Consider the following 24,250-nt stretch of genomic DNA (forward strand, 5'->3'; position numbering starts at 1 on the left):
CACTCGTTTCACACTGGGGAAAGGGAGATCGAGTTAATTTGCTAATGATAAGGGTAATTAAATGTGGGTCATGGAAGAGAAGCTAAGAATTCAAACTTAAAATAATCACTTTTGCTTTAACTCAATATGACCCTTTATTCAAATCCACAACTTTGTACGAACCGTTGTACCAACACTACCCCCACCCCTCCATGCTTTGGCATCAAATACACAATTTATCAAGTGAGGAACTACTCTCCAAGGAGAAAACGGTCGCTTATGACAAGAGCTCTTTCATTTTTTCTTTTTTACAAAGTCATTTGTAAAATTATTATTTCCGAGCAAAGACCATTGTGGTTTGACGTCAAATATGTCAACCCACGCAACATGAGGGAAAAATGGGAGGGGGTGAGGGTGAGAGAATTTAAAACAAAAATTTAAACAAAGCAGCTTAAACTGCAGGACAGATGGTCATCTGATCTATCAGGCAGTGAAGCGATGGGTAGGCACAGCTCGTAACAATAAAAGGAGCACATGTGTGTATGTATGTATGTGTATATATATATATATTGTTGTGGTTGACGAAATTCACAAACCACCATTCAGGTCCCTTAGGTGAGATATCTCGGTAAGTATATGTGTAGTTAGGCCCAAACCCGTTGTCGAGAGGGAATAAATGTCATTTATGCGTGCTGCGACTCTTCAGGATAGCCATTTTTCTTTTACTATCTTTATTTTGGACCAGCCGCCATTATTACCACCACCAACCACATCTCAACAGCCATCACACAACAACCACCAAACACAACGCCGCTTCACAACAACAACCACCAACCACAACGCCGCTTCACAACAACGACCACCAACCACAATGCCGCTTCACAACAACCACCAACCACAACTCCGCTTCACAACAACCACCAACCACAACGCCGCTTCACAACAACGACCACCAACCACAACGCCGCTTCACAACAACAACCACCAACCACAACTCCGCTTCACAACAACAGCCACGACCTTTACCGTCACAACTCGCCACCATCGCATCCACACCATCTCGCGCCACTCGTGGGCACCGATATTGGACTCGTGCAGGACGCGCACCGAGCAGCGTGTTCAAAAACATCACGGACTTTCCGCAGAAAACGGATCAAAAACGACTCACGCCCACTTTTGTTCCGTCCAATCGGAGAGCGTGGGCGATTTGGCCCCGCCTCCAGGGCGTTGGAGGGCGGTCGCTATATGCAAATTCCTGGATCAAAAAGCATTCACGCCCACTTTTCCTCGGTCCAATGGGGAGCCAGTTAGAGAGGTGAAGGGTCGGAGGCAAAGGGTCAAGGGTGAAAGAGCGAAGCCACGGGGCTTATATAAACGGCTGCGTTCGTCAGTAAGAGAGTTGTGCGGAGTTCAAGAGAGTCGTCGGTGGAGCTGGAAAGAAGTGGGAGAAGTCAAGAGTGAAGAGTTGGGACGAGCCAAGAGAGGAGACGGAGAGGGCGATTAGACGGAGCTGTGGAGAGGTGGCGGCGGCGAAGGCGGACGAAGGGGTGCTCGCGTCGGTGCCGGGAGCTGCAGAGGGAGAGGACGGCGGCGCGACCGAGGTCGAGGTGGAGACGCTCGTCGCGGGACCCGAGACAGGGTGATATCCTCCTCCTCCCCCCCCCCCCGAGCATCAACAACCCCCTCCTGTTTCCCCCCGTGCTGAGATAGTGCGACAAGGGGGCCCCTTTCCCACCCCCCTACCAGACACTGTCCGCGAGGCCCGCGGAGTTGGGGCGCCACCGCCGCTCTGCGTCTCATCATCAGACGGGTAGGCCGGACACGGTCTCGGCCCCAGGCCCGCCTCATCCTGGAGGGTGGTTCTTTTCTTTTGCTTTGGGTATACGTGTTGTCGGCGCCGTCTGTGAAGTAAAATTGTATAAGTGTTGCCGTATGCTCGGTAGTCGGATAGCTCTGCATTGTGTTTCTTCTTTTACATTTGCTTTTTGTGTAATATTGCATTGTCTTCTTCTTTTACATGTGCTTTTGGTGGAATTGTATATGTGTGCTTTCCGTTCATCGTGAAATAAATGCGAATTATGTTGAACTGTTTTCCCGCTTCGCTTCGTCTTTTCCTCTATTGAATCTCCATCTTGCTTCACGTAAAGGGTTGGTCGTGGGCTGAAACGCCCGATAATTAATCGAACCGTCGAGGCCGACGAATAACACCGCTCGGTTATCCCGATAGTACGGAACGGGTCGCCTAAAGTGGCCCGTGTCCGAAGTCGACCTGCGGCGAGGTGCGATCGCCCGGTCTACCCTCCGTGTGGGTACTTAGGTAGGTCGAATTTGGCGAGCAACCCTATCCCACGCGGGGGCCGATTGGCACGATCGCGGTGAGACCGAAAGGTCCACCCGTGACTAGTTCCCAGCGTTAGACCGAGAGGGTCACGACTGGATTGTCCGTCCGGTGGGCGACGTGCCGCGATTCGAGTTACGTGGCCGTTCGCACGCCGGCGGGCGCGAATCTGCAACAATATATATATATATATATATATATATATATATATATATATATATGTATATATATATATATACATATACATACATATACACTAGCGATACCCGTGCACATGCACGGGATAGCAGTACAACATAGCTGGTGGCAGACGACAGACCGTACACGGGGAATGACAAAAACAATATGTATGTATGCATTGTGCAAAATGCAAGTGGTACTATGGAACGCCAAGACTTCCCAAACATTCTCGGCATGTCCGCTAAGTGCCACAGCGAGCCGAGTTTTTAGCGTGCAAGCTTGGTATTATAATAGAGATATACATATACACAAACGCGCGCACGCACACACACACACACACACACACACACACACACACACACACACACACACACACACACACACACACACACACACACACACACACACTTTTTCTTATTTTTTTGTCGAGGGAAATGAGTACCAGTGTACTGGGCCGGTGTATACCCCGGTTAAAAATAGGTGTACCATATCCCTGTGTCGTAAGAGGCGACCAGGGTTGCGTCAGGAAGGGCATCCGGCGTAAAACATGTGCCAAATCACTATGCGGATCATACGGATGATCCGCTGTGGCGACCCCTAAGGGGAGCAGCCGAAAGAAGAAGAAGAAGAAGAAGGTGTGTGTGTGTGTGTGTGTGTGTGTGTGTGTGTGTGTGTGTGTGTGTGTGTGTGTGTGTGTGTGTGTGTGTGTGTGTGTGTGTGTGTGTGTGTGTGTGTGTGTGTGTGTGTGTGTGTGTGTGTGTGTGTGTGTGTGTGTGTGTGTGTGTGTGTGTGTGTGTGTGTGTGTGTGTGTGTATGTGTGTATATATATATAAAAATATATATATAAAAATATATATGTATATATATATAGTTGAAAGTGTGTGTGTGTGTGTTTGTCTGTGACCAATGCATGCGAAAAGTACTGGACTGATCCTCACCAAACTTCACATGCTGACAGAACATGAACCCGGGAGTGTCCCGATGTAAAAGAATTGTACTTCCGATTTTCAGTTTCCGAATTATAACGTCATCACCTGATTTTGTAACGTTAACTTTCAAGTTCAGCCGATTGACATGGGGCCAACGCCATATACAATATATCTAACATATGATTTTAAGTTTTTGTTTGTCTGTTTGTTTGTTTGTCTGCACACGCTAATCTCCTGAAAGGTGAAAGATAGGAGCGAACCACTGAAACAAAAAATGTTGGGATGGGCCCCAGGAAGGTTATAGGCATGTGGCAAGGCCCCTCGGCCAGGGGGAGGGGGGGAAGGGGGTGTGTTTCTCCCTCACCAATCCCCTTAGCCTATGACTGCCATGGCCCAATAGGGAACTGATACTGTGCTCGCGTCAGACATATGTATAGAAGATTAAATTCATTCAAAAAGAACCCAGGCAGCGTCGGGTGCATTCACCTAGTGTATGTACACACACACACACACACACACACACACACACACACACACACACACACACACACACACACACACACACACACACACACACACACACACACACACACACACACACACACACACACACACACACACACACACACACACACACACACACACACACGCCGGAAGGCGACATGGGTGGTCGCTATATAATTGCATACTATCCAGACAGTTTTTGACGGATCGGGCTGAAAATCTTTGACAAAGATGTTGATTATAGTGCACATAAAAGCGCGGAAGCAGATTTTTGAAAAAAAAAAATATAAATATTTTTCGCATTTTTTCAAAAAATTTCAAAGTCCCGTTGCTAGGCAACGGTGCCGTCCAGAGCAACGGTGCTCAAAAGCATACAACTAGATCCTGGTATGAACCTACCAGTAAAGTTTCAACAAAATCATTTGACTCCTCTGGCCTCCAGAGCTGTCCATTACATACATACAGACAGAAAACCTGAGAATAACGGTAGTTTAGCGACCACCCAATATATATATATATATATATATATATATATATACATATACATATACATATACATACACACATATACATATACATATACATACACACATATACATATACATATACATACACACATATACATATATATATACATATATATATACATATATACATATATACATATATACACACATATATATATATATATATATATATATATATATATATATATATATATAGCCTGGTGTTGGCTTAGTGGTTAGGGTGGCGGCTTGGGATCCAAGGGCCCCGTTGGCTGCTGAATTAACACCAGGGGGTTGACTCAGCCTGTCATCCTTCCGAGGTCGGCGAAATGAGTGCCAGTGTACTGGTCCCGGTGTATGCCCCGGTTAGAATAGGTGTACCATATCCCTGTGTGTCGTAAGAGGCGACCAGGGTTGGCGTCAGGAAGGGCATCCGGCCATAAAACATTGCCTCAAGAAAAAGCCAAACCCCTGCATAGTAGGGAAAAATGGCTGTAAAAACGGTTTTATATATATATATATATATATATTGTTGTGGTTACCAGATTCGCAAACCACCATTCAGGTCCCTTAGGTGAGGTATCTCGGTAAGTGCATGTGTAGTTAGGCCCAAACCCGTTGTCTAGTGGGAATACATGTCATTTATGCCTGCTGCGACTCTTCAGGATAGCCGTTTTTCTTTTACTATCTTATTTTGGACCAACCGCCATGATTACGATCACAACCACAACATCAACCACCAACCACAACGCCGCTTCACCACAACCGCCACGACCTTCCCGTCACACCTCGCAACCGTAGCATCGCCACCGTTCTTGCCCCGCTGTGGGTACCGGTGTTGGACTCATGCAGAACGCGTGTCGAACAGCGTGTACAAAATCACGGATTTTGTGCTTCAAAAACGGATCAAAAACGACACACGCCCACTTTTTGCCGTCCAATCGGTGAGCGAGGGGCGATTTGGCCCCGCCTCCAGAACGATCGATATATGCAAATTTGTGGATCAAAAAGCCTTCACGCCCACTTTTTCGTCAGTCAGTCAGAAGAGAGTCGCAAACGAGTACGAGAAGGAGTCGAGAACGAAAGAAGTCTGGAGCCCGAAGCCTGCAGTGGCTGGAGAAGCTGAAGAGAGTCGGACGAGGGAGGGGGTGCTCGCGTCGGTGCCAGGAGCTGCACGCCCGAGGGAGGCCGGCAGCGCGACCTGGCCGAGGTGGAGACGCACACCAGGGATAATAAAGATCCTCTATACCCCGAGCATCAGCAACCCCCTCCTGTTTCCCCCCGCGCTGAGATAGTGCGACCAAGGGGCCCCGTTCCCACCCCCTGCCAGGCACTGTCCACGAGGCCCGCGGGTTGCGGGGCCATCGCCGCTCCGCGTCTCATCACCAGACGGGTAGGCCCGACCCGGTCTCGGCCTCAGGCCTGCCTCATTCTTGAGGGTATTTCTTTTCCTTGGTTTTGGGTATGTGTTGTCGGCGCCGTCTGTGAAGTAGAATTGTATAAGTGTTGCCGTGTGCTCGGTAGTCGGTATTAGCTCTGCACTGTGTTTTCACTTTTATGTTTGCTTTTTGTGTAAATGGAATTGCGTTTTCTTTTTTTTGTGTGCATTTGGTGGAATTGTATTTGTGTGCTTCCCGTGTGCCGAGAATAAATGTGCTTTATTGTTGAACTGTTTCCCGCTTCGCTTCGTCATTTCTTTCTTTGAATCCCCATCTTGCTTCACGTAAAGGGTTGGTAGTGGGCTGAATACGCCCGATAATTAATCGAACCGTCGAGGTCGACGATAACACCGCTCGGTTATTCTGATAGTACGGAACGGGTCGCTTAAGTGGCCCGTGTCCGAAGTCGACCTGCGGCGAGGTGCGATCGCCCGGTCTACCCTCCGCGTGGGTACTTAGGTAGTTCGAATTTGGCGAGCAACCCTATCCCACGCGGGGGCTGATTGGCTCGATCGCGGTGGGACCGAAAGGTCCACCCGTGACTGGTTCCCGGCGTTAGTCCGAGAGGGTCACGACTGGATTGTCCGTCCGGTGGGCGACGTGCCGCGATTCGAGTTACGTGGCCGTCAGCACGCCGGCGGGCGCGAAGACCGCAACAATATATATATATATATATATATATATATATATATATATATATATATATATATATATATATATATATATATATATATATATATATATATATATATATTGTTACGGATGTGGAAATTCGCAAAACACCATCTAGGTCCTTAGTTAGTTATGCCGATAAGTCCGTGTTCAGTTAGATTTCCCCACCGTTGTTTAATGGAGATTATCCGTGTGGACAGGGCTGTGATCTTTGAGTTAGCCGTTATTCTTTGCTGTCGTTATTTTGGGCCAACCGCTTCACACAACCACCTTAAATCACAACCCTCATAACCACACCACCGTGTTTCCACCTCGGCACACGGTTGCTCGAGGCCTGGCCTTCATCGAGGGAAAGCAGGCGGCCCCCGGTCCCCCCTCCCCCGGACGAATGGCATCTCAACGGTGAATTCCACCAGGCGTGTGGAAGAAGACAAATAGAGTGGCGAGGGACCGTCCCCGATTTGGCGGGAAAACGCTTCGTTCGGAAAGGTTCCCGCATGTTCTGGAAGGAGGGCGGGGCGAGAGCGGAGGGGTGGAGCGTGGGTAACAAAAAGGGCGCACGGAGCGTTCTCGTCTTCTCGTCTTCTCTCTCTCTCTCTCTCTCTCTCTCTCTCTCTCTCTCTCTCTCTCTCTCTCTCTCTCTCTCTCTCTCTCTCTGCCACTCTGTCTCTCTCTCTCTCTCTCTCTCTCTCTCTCTCTCTCTCTCTCTCTCTCTCTCTCTCTCTCTCTCTCTCTCTCTCTCTCTCTCTCTCTCTCTCTCTCTCTCTCTCTCTCTCTCTCTCTCTCTCTCTCTCTCTCTCTCTCTCTCTCTCTCTCTCTCTCTCTCTCTCTCTCTCTCTCTCTCTCTCTCTCTCTCTCTCTCTCTCTCTCTCTCTCTCTCTCTCTCTCTCTCTCTCTCTCTCTCTCTCTCTCTCTCTCTCTCTCTCTCTCTCTCTCTCTCTCTCTCTCTCTCTCTCTCTCTCTCTCTCTCTCTCTCTCTCTCTCTCTCTCTCTCTCTCTCTCTCTCTCTCTCTCTCTCTCTCTCTCTCTCTCTCTCTCTCTCTCTCTCTCTCTCTCTCTCTCTCTCTCTCTCTCTCTCTCTCTCTCTCTCTCTCTCTCTCTCTCTCTCTCTCTCTCTCTCTCTCTCTCTCTCTCTCTCTCTCTCTCTCTCTCTCTCTCTCTCTCTCTCTCTCTCTCTCTCTCTCTCTCTCTCTCTCTCTCTCTCTCTCTCTGGGGTTGCTGCCGCTCTCTCGCTGTCATTGCTGAAACTCTTGGTCATCGCTGAATCTCTCTCTGGAGTTGCTGCTGGGGTTGCCGTCGTTGCTGGTGTGGTTGCTGCTTGTGTGGAGGAGAATCGCACCAAGGAGCTGCGTGAAGATCTGGGCTCGTGTCCGAGTCAGGAACGTGGAGCGGTCGGTTGGTGGAGATCCGGGTGTCGTGAGGGAGACGCGGGCTGGAGGCGCAGCACTGCTGTGTCGCGCAAACCTGCGCGTGCGTGTGGGGAGAGCCGGAGAGAGCTCGCCTGCTGCTTGGCAAGGCCTGGGCGCAACCGCGGCTACGCTAGCAGCCGTGGGGACGGGACGTCGCGACTCTCCCCGTCAAGGCACCACGAGGGTGCAGTTTACCTGCAAAGGTCTCGTGAGGCCCTTTTGGTCACCAAGGCCCCACGTTATAAAGGCCCAAGGGCCCAGTCTGACTCCCTTGTCTTTGAGGGTGTCTTTTCTTTTGAGTGAATGTGGTGGCACCGAGTCACGTAAGTAAAACCTGTCAAGTGAATGTACATGGTAAATCATAGACGGTCGTAGTGCGTTACCTTGCTCGTGTTTTGTCCCCATCCCGCAGTCTTCAACAAACAACTGCACGCGTGTTTTTCCATCATTGCTTACCTGCATGACTGCATGATTGTATGATTGTATGATTGTTTGTATATGTGCTGTATCATAAATGTGCTTGTGTGAATGTTAACCCATTCGTCGTGTCCTTTTTCCCCAAATTGAACTGCTATCTTGCTTTCGGAATACTAGTTGGTTGTTGAATACCGATAAATAGAATTGGGTCCGGCGAGGTCTGGCGATAATATCCGCTCAGTTATCCCAGAACGGAACGAACCGCTTAAGCGGTTCGTGTCCAAACAGGCCTTCGCCGAGGTACGGTCCCTCGGTAGGTTACCCGCTCGAATACCAAGGTATATCGATATTCGGCGATTGAGCCTGGTGTTGGCGCAGTGGTTAGGGCAGCGGCTTGGGATCCAAAAGGTCCTGAGTTCAAGCCCCGTTGGGCCACTGAATTAATACACCAGGGGGTTGACTCAGCCTGTCATCCTTCCGAGGTCGGCGAAATGAGTACCAGTGTACTGGGCCGGTGTATACCCCGGTTAAAATAGGTATACCATATCCCTATGTTGTAAGAGGCGACCAGGGTTGCGTCAGGAAGGGCATCTGGCGTAAAACATGTGCCAAATCACGATGTGGATCATACAGATGATCCGCTGTGGCGACCCCGAACGGGAGCAGCCGAAAGAAGAAGAAGAACAACAAGAACAACAACAAGAACAACAACAAGAACAACAACAAGAACAACAACAAGAACAACAACAAGAACAACAACAAGAACAAGAACAAGAAGAAGAACAAGAACAAGAACAAGAACAAGAACAAGAAGAAGAACAAGAAGAAGAACAAGAACAAGAACAAGAACAAGAACAAGAACAAGAACAAGAACAAGAACAAGAAGAAGAACAAGAACAAGAACAAGAACAAGAACAAGAAGAAGAACAAGAACAAGAACAAGAACAAGAACAAGAACAAGAACAAGAACAACAACAAGAACAAGAACAAGAAGAAGAACAAGAACAAGAACAAGAACAAGAACAAGAACAAGAACAAGAAGAAGAACAAGAACAAGAACAAGAACAAGAACAAGAACAACAACAAGAAGAAGAACAAGAACAAGAACAACAACAAGAAGAAGAACAAGAACAAGAACAAGAAGAAGAACAAGAACAAGAACAACAACAAGAAGAAGAACAAGAACAAGAACAAGAAGAAGAACAAGAACAACAACAAGAAGAAGAACAAGAACAACAACAAGAAGAAGAACAAGAACAAGAACAACAACAAGAAGAAGAACAAGAACAACAACAAGAAGAAGAACAAGAACAACAACAAGAAGAAGAACAAGAACAACAACAAGAAGAAGAACAAGAACAACAACAAGAACAAGAAGAACAAGAACAACAACAAGAACAAGAACAACAAGAACAAGAACAACAACAAGAACAAGAACAACAAGAACAAGAACAAGAACAAGAACAAGAACAAGAACAAGAACAAGAACAAGAAGAAGAACAAGAACAAGAACAAGAAGAAGAACAAGAACAAGAACAAGAACAAGAAGAAGAACAAGAACAAGAACAAGAAGAAGAACAAGAACAAGAACAAGAAGAAGAACAAGAAGAAGAACAACAAGAACAACAAGAACAAGAACAAGAAGAAGAAGAAGAACAACAAGAACAACAACAAGAACAACAACAAGAACAACAACAAGAACAACAACAAGAACAACAACAAGAACAACAACAAGAACAACAACAAGAACAACAACAAGAACAACAACAAGAACAACAACAAGAACAACAACAAGAACAACAACAAGAACAACAACAAGAACAACAACAAGAACAACAACAAGAACAACAAGAACAACAAGAACAAGAAGAACAACAACAAGAAGAACAAGAACAAGAAGAACGAGAACAAGAACAAGAAGAAGAACAACAAGAACAACAAGAACAGCAAGAACAAAAAGAATAACAAGGACAACAAGAACAACAAGAACAACAAGAACAACAAGAACAAGAAGAACAACAAGAACAACAAGAACAACAAGAACAACAAGAACAACAAGAACAACAAGAACAACAAGAACAACAAGAACAACAAGAACAAGAAGAACAAGAAGAAGAAGAAGAAGAAGCGCCAACCAGGGAACCACAGGGGTTTGAACCACTGAACTCCCAGATTCAGAGCGAACGCTCAAAAGTTTAAATATTATACCTCCACCGAATCTGGTGAAGTTCCAAAACAAAGCACGATGCCGGCAAGACATCCAACTGTGGCAAAGCTCCTTCCTGCTTTCATCCAGTGTTCACACAAGCACAACATGTGTTTTTTTTAAGGCTTGAAAATTGCCCAACTCGAGATTTATATTTGTGTCGATTCTTCGTCTTCCATGTGTATTGTTCAACAAGAAAACCGTTCGGATGGTGGCCTCATAGCGAGCGTGCCCAATGGTCCACTGAGAAATAGCAGGTGTAAATTCGGCAGAAGGCAGCAGGATAAAGGTTTGGACCTCCAAGGTCCTGGAGAGCACGCTCACCTCAGGAGAATGGCGATGTCAGATTGCCGATGTCAAATCCCAGGTGGCTCCTGCAATGACCATCACGGAACACTTAAATACGTCTGTCTGCACTTAACCAGTTAAATACCTGGACGGTCTAAACGTGATGTCTCGCCCACATTGTGACCGACTCGGTGTCCAGAGGTGAGCAGACGGGACACCCAGCTTAATGCCAACTTCTGAGGAATGTTTGCTTTTTTGCCAAAGTCTTTTCAGGAACTGATTGTCCTGGCCTAACATCAAACCAAGTAAGTTAGAGCAGCATCTTGTAACTTGTTCAGTGTGTCAGTGAAAGCTCACCTACTCTTTGTGTAGGACATCATGGGATCTATAACATCAACCAAGTAATGGTGAAAGAGGACGGAAACATCCATCAGAGGGACAGCACACACGATGCCTCGCCCTGCCTGCGAAACCACAAGATGATGGTTTATAGGTAGCCCGAGAATCGAACGCAGGATAGACAGCTCAGACATGACTGGGGGGAGGGGATAAGGGGATAACGCTCAGGGGGATAAGATTTCCCACAAGTCCAATTTTATTTCATACAACATGTCAAATCGACTTGAAGTCGATCGACCCTCCCACCCTCCACTAACCCCCTCACCCCAAGACCACCTCCTTCCAAATTTCCAGTTTTTCCTTCTGCATGCAAAGAGTTCATGGTCACTGGCTAAGTCTCTCTCATACAAACCTCGACATTGTCGACAAAAAGAAAGAAAGAAAGAAAGAAAGAAAAAGTCTCTTTTGGGCCTCTATTTGCAATCTGGCTTGCACAAGACACAATCATGGCCTCGTATAGCCAGACCTCCCACCCCCTGCTGCACAGGTGTTGCGCATGCGTTGTTGTTGTTGTTGTTGCCCTGGTTGTGCGAGGTAGCACATGAGAACCAGCCATGGATGTAAAACCCATGTTCGAGGCTCTGTAGTAACAATGGAACAGCCATTAATGAGTGCGATTTGGAGATTAAACACAAATGGGAGATAGGAGAAAGTCACAGACAAGAGGGTAAAGTGCGACGGGGAATCGAACTGTACACACGATTCTGGTCGATGCCAATTGGGGTTTACAAACACTTATGCCGCGACGCTTCAGGATAACAATAACATAATTACACCCAAGTCATTTTATACAACAATACACACATATTGGCACAAGTAAGCTTCGAGACGTATGGTTGGTGTATTTACTTAATCATGCTGCATATAAACAAGACCAAAACACAAGAAAGAATGTTTAAAGAACAGGTATAGCTTCGATTTCATACCTGAAGAAATCATCCAAGGTACGAGAGAGCACTAATGCTTTCAGAAACAGGATGGCCAGGCCTGATGCTCGACTGAAGGCAATTTGGGAAGGAAGTTGCTCAGGGTGCCATCGATAACTTGGCTCCTCTTTGCGGAAGGCACCTCGGGATCTCAAGTAGCCATCAACGAATGTGAGTGGACGGGACAGCCAGCTTAACGTCCATCCGAGGGATGGCGCACTTTGCGCTACAACCCAGAGTAGACAGTTCAAAGGTGAGTGCACCACCTCTGCACCGTCCTGCAAGGATATTCTACCACACGTAATACACAACTAGAGTTAAGTCGATGGCACGCCGGCACAAATCCCCATGCTACCCACCTAAAGCAGAGTTGAAAGATGGCATCAAGTTCCACCAGCATTGACCACATATCAAATTTTGAGTTAAAATATTTTTCCCCCCGTTTTGACCCGTGTGACATCAAAAGTCTCCACACCTGGGGCTGAACCGGGGATCACATCCACAAAAAACATCGTTACATATTTCATGCATCCCCCAAGGCTGATTGGAAAAAAACAAATTTTCATAAATAAAAAAAAAGGGATAAAAATGTGCCCATAATTGAATTTAAAAAATTTATTTGACCTTTTAACCCCACCCCATGGGGAAGGGCTAAAAAAAAAAAACTGACACTGCTCTTACACAGTCATGCCATGTGGTGATCATATCTACCAAGTTTAGTGAATTTGTGTACAACCATTTAAGAGATAGTGAGACAGACGGACAGACACGTGGACAGACAGACCTGATTACAATACCAATTGTAATCCCCCCCCGTTATTATTATTTTTTTTTTTTGAAAAAGTGTTGGGAGAACTAGGAATTCCAAAAAACACCTTTGAGGCTTAAGTTGTGCAATACAAGAATCATACACAATTTCACAAGAATAGACAAACCCATGTTTGGGTTAAACTATCAAGTGCAATCAACATGGTACCATACCAACAAAGGCTGACGTCAAGAGTGCCGTGCTGAAGCCGTCAGCAAATTACGTAGCAAGAATGCAGTTGAACAACATTGTACACATCACCCTTTGCATACATTTAAACACAAATGTTTCCAAGGGGGAAAAACACGTAAAACATGCGTCACGTAAAACATGGGGGCTCAGCGTAAGTTATGTGTGGTTTTCTTTCTTTGTTTATTTCTAAGCCACGTTGGCAGCATTGAGGCAGCAAGCAAGGAAAAGAAGAAGGAGAGAAAAAAAAACCCTAACAAAAGTCTTGAGGAATTTCATCAAATTAGCATTTTGATTCAACTATATTGGGCTTCTATGGTCTCCATAGGTCAAAACAATCCCCCCCCCCCACCAACGCATCCCAAAACCCACACAAACAAACAGCTTGCTCAAAATACGTATGCCAGATAACACCACCAAGCAACCCATTCAAATTGTTTGTCAATTGCACTGCATAACGACACAGAGCCGGGCGATCAGGTTTCCAACGAACATTACGAGCGGCCCTTCAAGGCAGCTCGGACGCGTGTTTTGTGCGTCAGAGTAAAATATGTGCGCAAAATTTCAGGTCCAAAACACACTCGGAAACACGCGGTTGTCTCACTTTTCAGTGACCCAAGGTTTGTTGGATGCTTGCACACATTGCACGTAGGACAAGGACATCAGGGAACATCAGTGTTTTTTTTTTTTTTTTTGGAAGTTGTGCAAAAGAAGACATCGTTCCTAAATCACAGACAAATCGACGAGGTACGAGAGATATGAACCGGAGATCCCGGGATTGCGAGGTAAATGCTTGGGTGGAAACACCAAGCAGGCCAAACCCCATTTCACACGTAATTTACCGAGTTGTTATGGAGGATTATTTACAAATGCTTACTAAGTTTCCCACAATATCCGATGAGATCGCAATCGGATTTCCATCAGAAATTAGGTAAATGAACGGGATGTACAGTGCCCTTCAGAAAGTATTCACACCCCTCGACTCAGTCACATTTTGTTGTTACAGCCTGAATTTAAAATGGACTAAATTAAACTTGTTTTTATTTTTTCACCGATCTTCACAAAATACCCCATAATGACAAAGTGAAAACGTGTTTTTGGAATTTTTTACAAATTGATTAAAAATTAAAAGCTGAAATGTCTCGAGTCAATAAGTATTCAACCCCTTTGCTATGACACTCCAAATTGAGCTCAGGTGCATCTAATTTCCTTTGATCATCCTTGAGATGTCTCAACAACTTCATTGGAGTCCACCTGTGGCCAATTCAATTGATTAGACATGATTTAGAAGGAAGCACACTTTCCTGTATGAGCTTCCACAGTTGATGGTGCATGCAAGAGCAGAAAACTCCACCATAAAGTCCAAGGAACTGTCCGTAGAACTCCAAGATAGCATTGTGATGAGGCATAGATCTGGGGAAGGATATAAAACAATTTCTGGAGTGTTGAAAGTTCCCAAGAGCACAGTGAGCTCCCTCACTAAGAAATGGAAAGAATATAGAATGACCCAGACTGCTCCTAGAGCTGGCCATCTGACCAAACAGGACCTTGGTCAGGTAGGTGAGCAAGAACCCAATGATCACACTGACAGAACTACAGAGTTCCTTGGCTGAGATGGGATAACCTGCTGGAAGGACAAAGTCTCTGCAGCACTTCATGAATCTAGGCATTATGGGAGAGTGGCCAGACGGAAGCCACTCCTGAGAAAAAGGCCCCAGACAGCATGCCTGGAGTTTGCAAAAAAGACATGCGAAAGAATCTGAAAGCACTAGGCAAAACATTCTGTGTTCTGATGAAATGGAAATTGAACTTTGGCCTGAATGCAAAGCACTACGTCTGGCTGAAAATGAGTACAGCTCATCTCCAAGCTAACACTATCCCGACCATGAACATGGTGGTGGCAGCATCATACTATGGGGATGCTTTTTAGCGGCGGGGACTGGGAGACTTGCAAGGATAGAGGGAACAATGAATGGAGCCAAATACAGGCAAATCCTTGAGGATAACCTGCTTCAGAGTGCAAAAGATCTTTGACTGCGGCGAAGATTTATGTTCCAACAGGACAATGACTCCAAGCATACATCCAAAGCAACACTGGAATGGCTTCAGACCAAGAACGTGAAAGTCCTTGAGTGGCCCAGCCAAAGCCCAGACTTGAATCCCATTGAAAATCTGTGGAAAGACTTGAAGATTGCTGTTCACCGACACTCCCCATCCAAGTTGACAGAGCTTGAACAAATCTGTAAGGAATAATGGGAGAAAATCCCCAAATCCTGATGTGCAAAGCTGATAGACATACCCAAGAAGACTCGAAGCTGCAATCGCTGCCAAAGGAGCTTCTACGTATTGACTCAGGGGGTTGAATACTTATTGACGCAAGACATTTCAGCTTTTAATTTTCAATAAATTTATTAAAATTTCTAAAAACACGCTTTAACTTTGTCATTATAGGGTGTTTCACGTTGATTGGTGACAAAAATAAATTCAACAAGAGCTCAAGTGAGTACAATATACGCCCGAACAAGAAGGTATATACAGAATTGTGCTACGACATGGAAAAACAGCAACCACTTTAGATGACGAACGTATGTCGCGACACACTGTCTCCACAGTCTGTACCTCTTCTTCTTCTTTCGGCTGCTCCCGTTAGGGGTCGCCACAGCGGATCATCCGTATGATCCGCATAGTGATTTGGCACATGTTTTACGCCGGATGCCCTTCCTGACGCAACCCTGGTCGCCTCTTACTACACAGGGATATGGTACACCTATTTTAACCGGGGTATACAAATGAAGTCTGTACCTATATACCAAATATGAAACGTGAACGTTGAAAACTTTGGGAGTTAGAGTGCGGACAGGAATGGACAGACGGACGGACGGATGACCGGAATCACATAATACGCCCCAATATATATATATCTATATATCTATATATATATATATATATCTATATCTATATATCTATATATCGGGCGTATAAAAATCAATTCATTTTAAATTCAGGCTGTAACACAACAAAATGTGAAAAAGTTGAGGGATGTGAATACTTTCTGAAGGCACTGGATGTAAGAAATAAATTAAATTACACACAAATTCCCCAACAAGGAAGTTCAATGCAGGAGGAGGCTCACTTTTCCTAATTTTAAGCCATGTTGACAGCAATGAGGCAGAAAGAGGGAGGAAGGGGGCAGTCGCTGTAAAGACCCATGAAGCCTGTGCAATGGTTGCTTGTTCATGCTCCATCCTTTTTGAAATGCTGAGCATCAAGCAACGAAGCAGCACATCATTTTTGAAAATCTTTGGTACAACTCAGTCAGGGTCGGGTTCGAACCACCAACATCTCAGACTCAGAGCCGATGCTCGAACCATTACACCATTGAGTCTGGTAAAATTAACATTTTTATTTTTATACAAAGGTCATCAAATGAATAATTATTTTGTCAATATAAAGGAATTTTGATGCATGCCTGAAAAGAACGAGGCAATTAGACAAGCAAAACGTTGGCATTTATACCACTTGACACAGTCCATCTGTTTTGGCCCAAAACAGCACGAGGCTAATCGTAGAACATGCATCAAATTCCGAAAAAAAAACAATCCTGTGGGCTCATCATATCTACGCCGATCTGTCTCATGCGTGAGCTCACCGTAATCCACGCACACTTGCCCACCCCGCTTCCCCCACCAAAAAAAAAAATGTCCTCACACCAGCAATTCACATCCTCATTTCAACAAATGTCATACAATGCTGTATTCAGAACAGAAGTAAATTAAAAAATTTTTTTATATGTAATGGATGTACTTTTAAAACCCTATGGATGCACGTCAGCCCAGGCAGCACTGCCGAGTGATCACGACATCCCAAACTATCCAAGATGATACGAGCTCTGCCAGACCGGCAGTGGTTCCGATGTGAGGTCAGACGAAGTAAGTAGCAATGGAGTCGACAGGAGTCGAGGTTGTGGACATGATGCAGAGAAGGAGGTTAGATTGTTTGTTCAGGAGACCAAATGGATAGGGGACAGAGTGAGGAGGTTGGTGACATGATACAAGATGTTACACGCAGGAGATAGAAGTAATGGAGTTGGAATAATCGTTTCAGAAGAGACCAGTGAGGTGGTGAGAATAGAGAGATGGAAAGACGAGATAGTTATGGCATGGTTGATAATACAGAAACAAATGGTGTGCGTTATATCGGTGTCTGGGCCACAGACAGGAAGGACAGGTGAAGAAGCAAGAGTTCAGGGATGCACTCAAGAGAATGTTGGGAATGGTTGAACCGGAGGCAACTTCATTATACATGTAGGAGTAATGGAGTCTGATGAAGAGCAATGTGTTGGTAGATTTGGATGGGGAATGAGAAATAGTGAAGGTAGATATTTGGTAGAACTGGTGGGGAGTAACGGTTGAGCATCGCTGGTTCGTTCTTCCAGAAATGGGAGAGCCACAGGATCACGTACAGGAGTGGACAGCACAAAACGGAATTGGATTTGTTGAGGAAGCAAACGTTGTAGAGGATCAAGGACTGCAAGGTGGCGGTGGGAGAATAAATCACAACCAAGCACACAGCCTGTGGTGTTAGTTGTGCGCACGCCGAAGAGGAAGGAAGTTGATAGCATGAGCTGGAAGACTATCAAGTGGTGGAAGTGCAAAGATAAGATCAGTGTAAAATACAAGGTGAGGGTGATGGTAAAGTATGAGGAACTTGGTGAGAAAACATGGAAGAAGTACAAAGGTGAATTTAGGGGAATTGCAGAAAATCTCTGTGGAAGGTGGTCATGAAAGGGTACAATGTCAAGGAATAGAAACCAGGTGTGGCGGATGGAGGGAATAGCAAAGGCAGTCGGCAAGAATATATAAGATCAACGATAGAGGAGGACAACCATGAACAGGATCACTGCACTTGTACTAGTTGAAGAAGAAAGCAACAAAGAATGATATGGAAAGGGATGTGTACAGCCAGACAGACAAGGATGGTGGGAAGGAGGATCTATAAATTGGCCCAAGAGAGGGATGAAGATGTTAAGGATGTGAATGTGGGGGTGGGGTGGGGAGATCAAGTTGGAGACTGGAAGTTAGTGGTGAAAAGGGAGGTGGTCATGAAGGTATGCGAAGACTATTTCAAGGAACTGTGAAATGATGGAGCAATCAACAGTGAGCTGGGTTTATGTGTAATTTGTGGAGATTATGGTGGAAGACAGCATGAAAGAAGATGAAGGGGAGGGTGCCGGGTGTTGATGAAATATGTGCGAAGATGCTAGTTGAGGTAGAAGGAGTCAGAGTCAGTTGGATAAAGAGACTGTTGTATGGATGGATGTATAAGATTCCGGAAGAGTGGCAGACCAGTCTAATTATTCCAATATGGAAGAGGAAGGGAGACGTACAAGATCTGGGGAGGTGCAGAGGCATCACACTTCCATGTCATGGCATGAAGTTACTCAAAAGGATTTCGGATGGGAGGATAAGGAAATGGGTGAAGAACAGCATGAACTTAGAAAGGGTAGGTGGACGACAGGTGGGATATTTATGCGGAGACAGTCAGTAGAGAAGAGTTTGGAGATGCAAGGTCAATTGGTATTAGGGTTTGTGGACCTTGAGAAGGCTAACAACACTGATGGATGGCAGCGCCAAACTAGAAGTTAGGTTGGTGGAAAGTATGTATGAGGAAACGAAGGGAAGAATTTTTGTGGGCCATGGGTTGTCAGAAAACTTCAGCATGAACATTAGATGAAGGCAAGGAAGTTCACTCACTCTCATGTTTATTATTGGGATCGAGTTGGTGAGCAGGAGGGTCAAGGGTCAGTAAGGGAGTCATGCTGAGACACACACACACACACACACACACACACACACACACACACACACACACACACACACACACACACACACACACACACACACACACACACACACACACACCAGTTATTGTAGCAGAGAGTCAGCAGGAAATGAAGGAGGCCTTTGAAGAGTGGGAAGGATGAGCTCGATAGACATACATTGATGATGAGCCTGGAGAAGGCCGAGTTCATGTGGGTCAGACAGCAGAGAAAGGAACTGAACATCAATTTAGATGGGAAGAAGATCTGGCAGGGAAGCAGATTTGAGTTTCGAGGTGGAAGGATGACCGAGGATGGTAGTTCAGAGGTGAGGTGTGGAAGAGGATAGTGGTAGGTGCATCTGCAGAGAGGGAGTGAAGGGACTAAGGACGGACAGGAAATTGAAAGGGAAAGGGAAAAGTTTTGGGGTCATGTGCAATGCCAGTCTATCTTTATGGTCTGGAGATAGTGACACTGACAGAGAAGCAACACCAGAGGGTGCAGGTCAACAAAACAACTGGGTCAGAAGGATTGCGGGAGTGAAAAGTGTGGCTCGAAGAAGGATGGATGAACCGAGGGAAATCGATACCAGGCCGAGCTTGACAGAGGGATTGGTAAATAGCCGGCTGAGGTGGACTGGGCACCTGTTGCAGATGGAGGAAGAGAGGATGGTAAAGAAAGCAGAGGGATTGAGGGGAACAAGATAGGAGGGAAAGAGGTAAAAATTGGCTGAGATGGGAAGATAGCTTGCGGAGGGATGCAAGAGTGTTGGGGGGTGAGAGGGGAGAGAGGACAATGGAGGAGTATTGTACAAAAGTGGGGCAGCAGCAGCTTTGTACCCATTAGGCCTCACCCAATATAAAGGAAATGAGGAAGAAGAATAAGGATGTGCATTTGTGTCATAAATGCTCATCTAAGTTAGCACGTTTATGACAGATCGCAAGAAGCTTCCAGTGGGAGCATTTCAAGTTGGTCAAACATGCTTCAACACAAGCTAGCATTTAGAGTAAAAGAGGACCAATGAGATAACATAACTAAAGAGTGGGACTTCAATCCTCACCCTGGTAACACACTAAGTACACAGAGCTGTAAAAAAAAAATAATTAATTTTTCACTGCAGCGTTTAAAACAAATTACACACTTGCTGTTGTGTATCCCACACGCACGCATCTGCACATTTCCACGTACAAAAGTTACTTCCAATAAAATATAATAGCAATCCAATCCATTTTTCTCCAGTTTTAGTTTCGCTCAAAACGACCAAAGTGCTTTTCAAGAACCATTAGCCGATAAGTGCAAAGACCCTCGGAGCCACTCATCTGGATTCCAAATAGTTTATCCGTCCTGATCCTAGATCAAAACAAAATATCCATGGATGATAATTTGAATGGGTGGGGATCGTTGTGTATTATTGTCAGCATGGAGCAACATTACAAAATGGAAACAACTGCTTCAGATAGAGCACCTTTGGCAAAAACGCAATTTCAGGCAGTTTTGATTCTCACATTCAACCAAATGGTGCAACCACACACTTACACCGGCAAGCTCTTGCAACAGCTTCTGGTTCTCTTCCCCCAGTTGTTGCGCACAGGCCTCCTGGGCCTCGACGGCTTGGTGGCCCAGCCGCCTCTGCCGGTCGAGGTCGCAGTGGGCCCGAGACAGCTCGGACTCCAGTTCGGCGGTCCTTGCCTCCCACTCGGCTTCCCTCGACTCCTGGTTGCGAATAGCCTCAAAGCGCTCTTGTGCCAAGGCCTGCAAAGCCACAAGTTGGACGCACTCAATGCCAGGGTGGTCAAAAATAAATAAATAAATAAAAATCACTCAAACACGTGCAATTCAGAAAATTCTCATTATCCAGAACACGACACATCTGGTTTAAAGATAGCTTTGTTACAGACTCGTTTCACTTTTGAAAATACATTTTAACAACATCACTCTGCACAGCGTTGTGCAAAACATGTGTCGGCATCTGCAAACAAGAACAAAATACATCACGAGGATTAAACTTGTACGTTAGCACGTCAGACGGAAGCAATGATTTATCAGCAAATAATAATAATAATAATAACTAGAACTGCCACTTTATAACTGCTGGCAGTGATGACCGGGTACCCAGTCCGCGTCCGCCTTTGACTCAACGTGAGACTTAAATCATAGTCGCAATTTTCACATTGAAAGGATAAGCGTTGCCAGAGAAAACATTATTTAATAGTGATACAAACACAGGCCTGCTTCGAGAGGGAGCGGAACAGACGAGTTACGAACCGGGCAGCACAAAGCATTCAATTTCGTTATTACTGGCTTCCAGATTCAAATAATTAAATAATTCTGGCTGCCAAACCACACGACCGATCAGGTTGAAATTTTAAACTTTTGTTTCACATGTAGCCTAAATTATAAATATGAAGTTTCGCATATATAGAAGTAGTGGTTCCAGAGTAAACATGAATTAATATTTATCCTTCAATCTAAGATGGCGGCCAAACCATGTGACTTGTGACCTCATAATTTTTACCATGTATGCAGATATCATGGAGGATGACAGACGCAAAGTTTCGCTTCGATAGGTTAAGCAGTTCCAGAGAAAACATTATTTAATATTTTTCTTAAATTCAACATGGCTGCCAAACCATGTGACCGATCAATTAGAAATTAACAAACTTGTATTCCCTACTCATGTGCAATAGGGGTGTGAAGTTTCCCCTTGATCAGATCAGGTGTTCTGGAGAAGAAGATGTTTGAAGGTTTTAAGGTAAATTCAAGATGGCCGCCAAACCATGTGACCAATCAAGAACAAATTAACAAACTTGAGAAAGGACCTCATGGGGAATATATGTGTGAAGTTTCGGCTTAATCTGTCTTGCCTTTCTGGAGAAGAAGATTTTTAAAATTTATTCATTTTCAATCCAAGATGGCTGACGAACCATGTGACCTATGACATCAGAAATTTATATTCTGCTTCCAACTGGGTATTGGAACACGTTTGTAAAGTTTCGTGTTAATCGGTAAAGGTGCGTTTTTCTATCCAAGATGGCCGCCAAACCATGTGACGTGTGATGTGATAATTTTTACCATGCGTGCATACACGATGGTAGATGATAATTAGAAATTTTCGATTCGTTTGGTTCAGCGGTTCCAGAGAAAACATTATTTAATATTTTTCTTAAATCCAAGATGGCGGCCAAACCGTCTAACGTATCAATTCGAAATTAACAAACTTATATCGCCTACGTGTCCCGAATATAGTTCTGAAATCTCCCCTTCATCCAACCAGCGCTTCTGGAGAAGAAGATGTTTGAAGGTTTTAGGGTTTTTTCAAGATGGCCGCCGAACCATGTGACCGATCAAGAACAAATTAACAAACTTGAGAAAGGACCTCATGGGGAATATATGTGTGAAGTTTCGTCTTCATCTGTCTTGCCCTTCTGGAGAAGAAGATTTTTAAAATTTATTCATTTTCAATCCAAGATGGCTGCCGAACCTTGTGACCTATGATATCATAAATTTAAATTCTGCTTTCCATCGTCGACCCGAACAAGTGTGTGAAGTTTTGTGTAAATCGGATAAAGTCTATTTTTCTATCCAAGATGGCCGCCAAACCATGTGACTTCTGAGGTAAATTTTTTTTACCATGTATGCAGACTTGAGGGAGGAAGGCACTTGCAAATTTTCGCTTCGATGGCTTATGAAATACCAGAGAAAACTTTATTTAATATTTTTCTTAAATCCAACATGGCGGCCAAACCATGTGACCTATCACTTTGAAATTAACAAACTTGCATCGCATACATGTCACGAATATAGTTCTGAAATCTCGCCTTCATTGGACCAGCGCTTCTGGAGAAGAAGATGTTTGAAGGTTTTAGGGTTTTTTCAAGATGGCCGCCAAACCATGTGACGTATCAACAACAAATTAACAAACTTGAAAGAGGACCTCAGGGGGAATGTGCGTGTAAAGTTTCGCCTTAATCTGCATAGCCGTTCTGGAGAAGAAGATTTTAAAAAAAAAACACTAAAAAACAAGATGGCGGCCGAATTACGTCATCGATGACGTCAAAAAAAACATTTTCGTCAGTGATTTTTGGCGTAGATGATGCTCAGAATTTTTCAGATTTTTCCCATATGGCGTTCTACTTGACGAATTTTCACCGGTATATCGCTTCACCTATGACGTCACGAAAAATCACACGTGTTCCCCATAGGGAGCTTAGTAAAATGTATCAAACGAAAATTTTTTCCATTGCACGGTTTCCGAGATACAGATGTCCAAAGTTTATCGCTTTTTTCAAGATGGCGACCGTACCACGTGACCAATGACGTCATAATTATAACGTGATTGTGCTATCAAAAAAAGATACATACTATGGTGAAAATTTCCTGTCGATCGGACTTAGTGTTCCAGAGAAAATGATTTTTAAAGCGAAAAAGGGTGCAAAATGCCGGCGGAAGAATAATAATAATAATGCGTAATAATAAACAGAAGAAAAACAATAGGGTACCCTGTACTCACAGGGTACCCTAATAATGCGTAATAATAAACAGAAGAAAAACAATAGGGTACCCTGTACTGACAGGGTACCATAATAATAATAATAATAATAATAATAATAATAATAATAATAAACATTCAACATTCCCGAATACCGATGTCTATGTCAGCAAAATAAAAACTTGTTTTTTTAGAACAGTGAAGGTCACAAAATGTACTTGATAGCAAGACAAAGCATCGCAATTGATCAGAAGTTTAAAATGTCTGCTTGGGTTTGTCGGTTCAGTGTCGAAAGGGAAGAAAATTTCCTTAATAAAAATAAAACAAACATGTCATGAGATTCCCATCAAATGTCAGATGGTTTTATTGTGGTAATCGAGATCTTGATTAAAGCACGTTGGAGGCTCGGGCTCTAGACCTCTCACACATTCAGAATAATCATGAAAAATCGACGTCCATGCACACTTGTGTACCTTAGAGTCTCTTACCAAGGACGGTTTGGTTTCATGTAGAACTCAAAGGGGTATGTACGTACACTCTGAGTGACGGGTAAGATAGCTTTGAGGAACGTACGGTCACCTGGGTCCATCTCAGCCCAACTATAAACTTCCATCCTGGTGTTTCACATGCAGGGCGATACCTTCCATGTCCGTTAAACCCGATGAATAATGTGTCACTGCTGCTGATCGGTGGATGTTGAAAAAAATATACCATGGCGTCTTTCACAAAGAATAGGAGAGTCATCGCCGGCACT

At 44.7% G+C, this 24,250-nt stretch overlaps 1 protein-coding gene across 1 annotated transcript in view; it reads right to left on the reverse strand.

Moving 5' to 3' along the window:
• Positions 1 to 24,250, reverse strand: part of BICDL1 (BICD family like cargo adaptor 1) — a 39,954-nt gene that overhangs the window by 11,997 nt on the left and 3,707 nt on the right. The window contains exon 2 of the mRNA XM_085860623.1: positions 20,544 to 20,759. Within this exon, the coding sequence (XP_085716749.1) occupies positions 20,544 to 20,759 (216 nt within the window). The remainder of the gene's footprint in view (positions 1 to 20,543; positions 20,760 to 24,250) is intronic.

Source organism: Eptatretus burgeri, chromosome 16, assembly GCF_056783735.1.
Source record: "Eptatretus burgeri isolate ZD-2024b chromosome 16, Ebu_testis_v1, whole genome shotgun sequence".
Lineage (NCBI taxonomy): Eukaryota > Metazoa > Chordata > Myxini > Myxiniformes > Myxinidae > Eptatretus > Eptatretus burgeri.